The following is a 7304-nucleotide window of genomic DNA, read 5'->3' on the forward strand; positions in this document are numbered from 1 at the left end:
TTAACTCTTGGAGGCTGCTCAGGCTGCCCATCTCCTGGGCCTGCCACCACTGCCTCATTCGTCTGGTGGGTCCAATGACCCTCCCTCATCCCATGGCACTAGACCCAAGACAGACACCTGACGTGCCAGAAGGGCTGAGGCAGGAGGAGCCCAGCCGGGCAACAGCTCCACCAACAGGAAGCTAAAGCCCTCCCAACAGAGGAACAATGGGGCTACCTCAAGGGCAGGGGTCAGAGGCCCCGGAGGAAGGGGAGACTCAACAAGCAAACATCCCCACTCCATGCTCTTCCCAGCCCCCGCCCACCCCACCTAGCCCAGAGCCCCGGGCCCAAACCAACAGGCCCATCTGGCTTTCACAGGCGAGGAGGAAGGGTCCCGAAGCACAGGGCTGGGGCTTCGGCTTCAGGGGCGCCATCACCGCAGGTGGAGGACTAGGCTGACGGTGAGGATGATGCCCAGGAGGAGGCCGAAGGGCAGCCAGGTCTTCACAAAGGCACCGGCACTGCAGCAGGGGAGGGGGTGTGTGTGCACAGGCAGAGTGGGTGTGCTGTCCAGCTGCTCACAGCGGCGCTGCAGACCCTGAGGAAGCCCCTGGGACCACTCCCTCACTCTGAGACTGGGCTGGGTGCGGCACCCCTCGGGAGACGAGCTCCCCTGGATGGTCCTCCAGGGCCTCTAAGCACTGAGCAGGGCTCCAAGCGCACCTTTGCAGAGAGCTCTCAAGGATGGGAAGCTAGAGGAAACCATGGAGGGTGTGTGAGCCAGCTGGCGCTGAGCCGAGCGGCTCCCCAGTCTGGGCTCCGCTGTGCCACAGGGATTAGCCACTCAGAGGCTCTCTAGTCTTTACCTGCAAATTGAGACTACTGCCTTTGACTTCACAGGGCGGTGGCTTGCAGAGCTCCCCCCCGACCACCTTGGGGTCCACCTTCCTGACAAAGCAGGCTTGGAAAGGAGCCCTAGTGGTCCGAGGCCTCACCCTTGAGGCTCCAGCTGTTTACTTCACTTGAGCCTACGGCTCTCTATTCCCGGGCTCCCTGAAGGGCAGGGATCAGTACCCGTGTGACAGGGGACAGCTGCAGCTCACAGTGGCCATGCCAGTTACCCACGCGCTCACAGTCAACAAGGGACAGAGCTTCTTGCCATCAGCAGAGCTCCCCCACCCCCTCGTCCAGGACCCCAGCTTATTATTTTGGAACCTTCCTGGTTCTGCCTGGCCACCTGCTTCCTCCCTGCTGACTGAGGACATGTCCTTGCCGGGATGCTGGAAGGGCCCCCATGGAAGCAGCAGTGTGCGGGTGGGCGGCTCACCTGACGTACTTCCCGTAGAGCAGGCAGAAGAAGCAGAGCGTCACCATGTTCCAGCTGGTGTTGTTGTAGCGCATCAGGTTCAGGGCCAAAGCCACGTGGGAGTGGCAGTTGTCACAGCAGAGGTTGTGCTGGAGGTGCGGGGAGCAGGGGCTCAGGCAGGCTGCAGAGGAGCCTGGGGTGGGGTGGGGGAAGCCGCCTGCTGCCCGGCCCACCTACCATGCGGTGCTTGTACTCCTCGGAGGCGTCATGCACGGCGGTGTCCCAGGCATTGGGTCCACTGGCGTACACCCGCGCAGGGTCCAGCTTCCAGTACCTGAGGGGAGGGAGGGGCTGGGCTCTGGCCACTCGGCTCCACAGATGTTGCTGTTGCCAGCTCTGTGCCCACCCTGAGCTCCATGCTCAGACTTCCGAGCCAGGCAAGTCTGGTAGCCGACCCTGGGAACAATGTGGGTGAGCTCACTCAGCTCGGGGAGGGATTCCAGGCATTGGGAGCACCTGAGCGAGGGCATGAAACAAAGGAGTGTACCTGCAAGTAGCGATGACAGGCTGTTAGGGGCTTTAGAATGTAGGCAGTGAGGCTGGAGACGTGGGTGGTGGCCACATCACAGGGGACTGGAATGTCCCACTGAAGCGATTACCTGCCGGCCTGGGTCCTCCCCACAGTCTGCTGGGGAGCAGCCCCCAGAGAGGCTGCAAGAGAGCAGCCAAAGGGGCTCTGGGTCGGGAGTTGGGGCCAGAGTGCCCTCTGGCTGCTGTGTGGGGAATGGCTTGGCAGAGGAGCCTACAAGTAACTGACCAGTGAGACAGGGCAGTGGCCGGATAACTGACCAGTGAGTGAGGCAGGGCAGTGTCCCGGACTGGGGCTGCATGAGCTCCTGGCTAGAAGTGAGTGGCTTTACACTACGGTGGCTCTCAAAAGCAGCCTGCCAGCAAAGGCCTGGCTCAGAGGCCCCTGGCTCCCACATCCACCTGCCAGAGTGAGTGAGTGCAGGAATCTGGGCGCCCGTTCAAGGTGGCCTCTTCTTGGGTGCTGAGATGTTGCTCTTCCCCCAGCCTCCCCTGCGTGCAGCCACAAATAGTACCGATGTGGATCTGAGCACACTGACACCTGGAGCATGGCCACCAGCTTGAAGCCGCGGTGGGTTCCCAGCAGAAAATAAGACCAAAATGTCAAACCAAACCGGTCAATGGCTCCCAGGGACCATGCTGCCTTTGTCTTCACCAACCAGAACGGTCCAGCCAAGCGTTCCAAACATACACCCCATACACCCTGCAGGGTGGGTTAGCCTCGTGAGACTGGGAGAAAGGGTTGCTTTGGAACAAGGCAGACCTGCTGTGGGACCCAGAGGCCAAGTCCCGTCTCTTCCATTGTCCAGTGGAGCTAAAACTCAACCTTGCAGAGCTAAGCTAGGTCCAGACGGCCTGTCGGTGGAGAAGCCGGCCCAGTGCCCAGCACACAGGGGGTACGCAGTACAGGACTGCTACTGTTCTCCACTCTACACCTATCCTCAGAGCTGGCTCCTGCTGGGACTCAGGGGTCTGGCCTGCTGCTCCAGGCAGAAGGTACCTGGCCCTCGGGCCTGTCATCCGGTGCTCATCACTTACTTGGCAGGCTTCCCAAAGGCCATGTTGTCTTCCTGTGAGGGACAAGAACAGAGGTCAGTGGAGAGTCTCTATCCAGCCCAGGAGGCAGCCCTGAGCCAGTGGCTATAGTGCAGTGACTCAGAACTGGGCCATGGCTGGTCTGGGGTTGACACTGGATCTGAAGTGGCCAAGGTAGGTCTCCTGAGGTCTCACAGAGGGGGCCAACCACCTGGGCTCTGCATGGCACTCAGGTTAATATCCTGAGCCTTCCACTCTCCAAGTTCTGCAGCCAAGCTTCTCTGATCTCTGGTCACGAAGAGGTGGCTTCTTCTGTGGTATAAATGACTCTGACCTCTTTGACCTCTCACTCCAACAATGGTAGCCTCTGCCTATGGGTGTGCAGGGGCCATGTGACTGCCTTCAGAACTGGCCTGGGGGTGCTAGGCCTAGAGAGGCCTCCTACGAGAAAGGCATCTCAGCCAAGCCCTGCGCTTAACCACAGGACGGTCTGGAGTGGCAAGAGCTACATGGACACAGAGTCTAGAAAGAACCTGCAGTGCCTTGCAGGCAATGTCACCCTGATGTCACACAGTCGCAGGGCAAGGGGACACTGGAAGGAGAGCACTCTGACTGGCAAAATCACAGGTAGTCTCACACCAAGAAAACGGCAATGCCTACTACATACGCAGCTCCAGTGCCAAGTGCACCCCGGGTCAGACTGGTGAAGATCAAATGGCAACCTGGAAATAAGCAGGCACACTTGGAGCTAGCCCACTGACCCCCACGTGGCCACATTCCTCAGTACGCAAGTGGGTGCATTCTAGAAGCCCCACCCCTTTTCCTCCGAGGCCATGCCCAGGGAACCAGTCAGCCTTCCCTTCCCCCTACCTTGTGACTCCCACCTTCTGAAGTCCAGGGGTGTAGTTCCTGGATGCTCTGACTTTCCACTCTTGCCTCTAACCCCTACCCATGTGTCAGTATCCCAGGGTGGGAGCAAAGGGCTGGCTCAGTTACTTAAGAATCCTTCTGGCCACACTGCCCTCCCGGCCTGTCCTGGAGGCAAGAGAAGGGGGAAAGGGTCACACACTGGGGAGGGCCAAGGGGCGGAGGGGTCTGGTTTCTCCTGGATGCGAGGAGACAGGAAGCCTGCCTGCAGGCCACCCTTCCATGTCAGCCGGGGGGCCCTCCAGTCGGCGGTGTCTAGTGGGGACTCACCGAGACAAAGTAGGGGCCTGCAAAGTCCCGAATGACTCCCGTGGACGTGCAGATGCCCATGTGGCCAATGATGGGAAAAAACCACCTGAGAGAGAAAAAGACAAGACGAGGCAGAGCTGAAGGCACCCTTCAGCCAGGCCGAGTGTGGGGACGTGCCACAGGAACAAAATGTGATTAGTGGTCCTGGGGAGCGGGGGAAGCACAGTAAGATACCACTGCCTGCCACCAGAAGGGGTGAGAAGGTCTGATAACACTAAGTGCTGGGGAAGTTGATGAGCAACTAGACCACCCTTCATTCACCGTTGGTGGGAGACACCACTGTTTCTGCCGCGTTGGAAACACGGCCCAGCAACATCCTTTGCATCTCTGTAACCCCACTTCTGCGCAGCCAAGCCCTGGAGTGACCACCCAAGCCATAAGCAAGACTGCTGGGGGCACCCCTTAGAAATGGCAACCGACAGTATGTGTGGAAACCTGATGAGCTTAACATGTTTGTGTGTAAATTATCACACTAAAGGCCATTAAAAAACCAACCTAGAAACAGCCCGATGTCGACAACAGGAATACTGATAAATACATTGTGCCAGAGGTGCACCCAGCTGCCGCCCACGGCCACGGGGCCTCTCATGGGCCCAAAGGAGGGTGCTGCCTACCTGAAGCTCAGGTAAGGCAAAAGGAAGCTATGGTGCTAGAAGGCAGCGGCAGTGGGATCTCTGTGGGTGGGTATAGGATGCCCTGTGGGGTGGCTGTCACAGGGTGCATGAGCTCTGTAAGTTATATCTCCACAAGGGCTCAGGCGGGAGGGGGGAGCGGGGAGGGAGGGGAAAAATGAGGACCTAATGTCGGGGGTTTAAATGGAGAGAAAATGTTTTGAGAATGATGTACAAATGCGCTTTACACAATTGATGTGTGTATGGATTGGGATAACAGTTGTATGAGCCCCTAATAAAATGCTAAAAATAAATAAATAAATAAAAATACAAAAAGAAAAAAAAAAAAGTTATATCTCCAGCAGATGAAAAACAATTTAAAAGGAGGAGGAGGCCATTGAAAGGGCTCTGCTCACACCAGGCTCCCTAAGGAACTGGAAGAGACAGCATCTGCAAGGGGAAGGGTCAGGGGAGCAGCGAAATAGAGCCCAGGAAAAGGTCAGCTGTTTTGTTTTTTGCCACTGGCACTTTTCAAAAACCTCATTTCAGATGGAGTCCAATATGTAAGTCACACAGGCTCCAGGTTGAAGAGGGCCAGTCTTGGTCTCAAGGCCAAGAGGGCTTCCTGGGTGTGAGTGCAAAGCCCCCTCTCTGCTAGGAAGGTGGAGGCAAAGCCACAAAAGTGCTGCTCAAGAAGCCATCGTGTCAAGAGGGGCTGGAGGGCAGTCAGCAAGGAACTTCACAGAGGAGGGGACTTCTAGCCACGACCCTGTGAAAAGACGGGAAATCAACGGGCAGAAAACAGAACCTGGAAGCAGCAAAGTGTTGCAAGTGTGTGGAGAAGGGGGGTCGTATCAACACCTGTGTGTAGAACTGACTAGAAATGGGGTGGGAACAGCTCCTGGCCGCTTCCCGGCGTCCGTCCGGTGCTTCCAAAGGATACTGCTAGCCCTCTGAAGAGAGGCCGCTCCCAGACAGCGCTTTTGAGAATGGGGAAAGAACCAAGGACTTAAGCCAACAGGGCAGACGTCCAGCTGCAACAAGGGAGTCCAGCATAGGAGTGGTTAGGAGGATGGCACGGGGTGATGCACACAGGGTCGCTGTGGGTCGGATAGACATGATGGCACCGGACATTTCTGACTGTCCCTCCCAGGGTCTGTGCTCTTCGTAGTACGAGTCCCAACCCGAAGTTCTATTGGCTTACTTGTTTACTCTCTACACTATTCCCCGTGACTGAAACCCTGAGAGGAAGGGCTGCACTGTTTGAGTCACTGTGCATTCTCCTCACCGAGAAGCACTCGGGGCATCCAGCAACCACTTAGCAAATGTACTAGAACACAGAATGCATTACTGCACACACTTTGGTATAATTTTTATTTTTAAAGGACTCAGTCTTGGATGGTCCTAAGGAAATGCACATATATATTTGAAAACACCATTTGATCTTCATACAAAAAAATTAACATGAGTTTAGGATCATCAGCATATAAAGCCAAAACTGATCCCTTTCTCCGCACTTCTTGGTTGTTTTGGAAAGAGGAACCGTATCTCTTCCATTGTGTGAGTGGGGAGGATCTTTACTCAAAAGACTGCCCCTCAAGGAGTCAGACTGCATTCTGGGAGTATGAACCTGGTCACAACATTTAATGGGACTGACAGCCCACCTTCTACATCTGCGAGTGGAGCTGTGACATTAAAGAAAATAGGTGTGAAAGTGGTTGACCATCACTGTGAGGAATGGTTACTGCTGTCAGCTGTCAAAAATGAACAGGTGGTGCTTATTTATAGGCAAGGCACTCGACTGCTAACAGCTCAGTCGGTGCTTCAAACCCAATAGCTTCTCAGTGGGAGAAAGATGAAGGTGTCTGCTCCCATGAAGTTTCAAAGCCTCTGAAACCCTATATAGGGTCGCTGTGAGTTGGAATTGACTTTATGACTGTGTGTGTGTGTGTTTCTTTTTCTTGGATCAAGAAGGACGCATGAGAGCAAGTCAGCTCTCTGGGCCCCTCCCACAGCTCCTTGCTATAAACAGCAGGGATCTGAACATCTTCTTTCTCTCCTGACACAGTCTGGTGCCATGGAAAGGGCCCTGGCCCGGGACGCTGGCACCTGGAGCTCTAGGAAGCTAACACCTTGAGCCCTAAACCCCCTTTGCAACTGAGATGACAAGTGACTTCCAGCCTCATCTGTGAAACAAATGTTACACTCCCAGACTCCAAAAACTAAACTCGCTGCCATCCAATGATAGGACTCACAGCCACCCTATAAGGCAGGGTAGAACTGTCCCTTGTTTAGGTTACAGCTTTCCCCCACGCAGCTGCAGGTCGATTCGAACTTCTGACCTTGAAGTTAGCAGCCCAACGTGTAACCCACTACCACTACACCACCAGGGACCTTTGTAAGGCTGGTATTCCAGGAGCCTGCTTGGCCCCAACCCAACTCCTATTTCCAGACCCTGCAGATGTCCTGTAAATGACCCGCAAGCATTTGCTCAATGTCTAACACAGTGGATAAACGAACGAGTGAATCTGATTTCTCAGCCAGGGC

General features: G+C 55.6%; 1 protein-coding gene across 2 annotated transcripts; it reads right to left on the minus strand.

The window, feature by feature from the left end:
• Positions 1 to 6: 6 nt before the first annotated feature.
• TMEM222 (transmembrane protein 222) lies at positions 7 to 4528 on the minus strand. Of its 2 annotated transcripts, XM_045298957.1 has the most exons (6): positions 4108 to 4524; positions 3781 to 3945; positions 2914 to 2945; positions 1525 to 1621; positions 1309 to 1436; positions 7 to 502 (listed from the first exon to the last, which is right to left on the minus strand). In XM_045298957.1, exons 3-6 carry the CDS (start codon positions 2934 to 2936, stop codon positions 415 to 417), a joined length of 336 nt encoding a protein of 111 aa, XP_045154892.1. In that variant the 5' UTR covers positions 2937 to 2945; positions 3781 to 3945; positions 4108 to 4524; the 3' UTR covers positions 7 to 414. The 2 variants fall into 2 exon arrangements, with proteins under 2 accessions (XP_045154892.1, XP_030743881.1); XM_030888021.2 differs by lacking the exon at positions 3781 to 3945 and having other exon boundaries at positions 4108 to 4528.
• Between the last annotated feature and the right edge of the window lie 2776 nt (positions 4529 to 7304).

This window comes from Echinops telfairi, unplaced genomic scaffold, assembly GCF_000313985.2.
Source record: "Echinops telfairi isolate 266 unplaced genomic scaffold, ASM31398v2 ScPeMD7_7457;HRSCAF=8495, whole genome shotgun sequence".
In the NCBI taxonomy this organism is placed as follows: domain Eukaryota; kingdom Metazoa; phylum Chordata; class Mammalia; order Afrosoricida; family Tenrecidae; genus Echinops; species Echinops telfairi.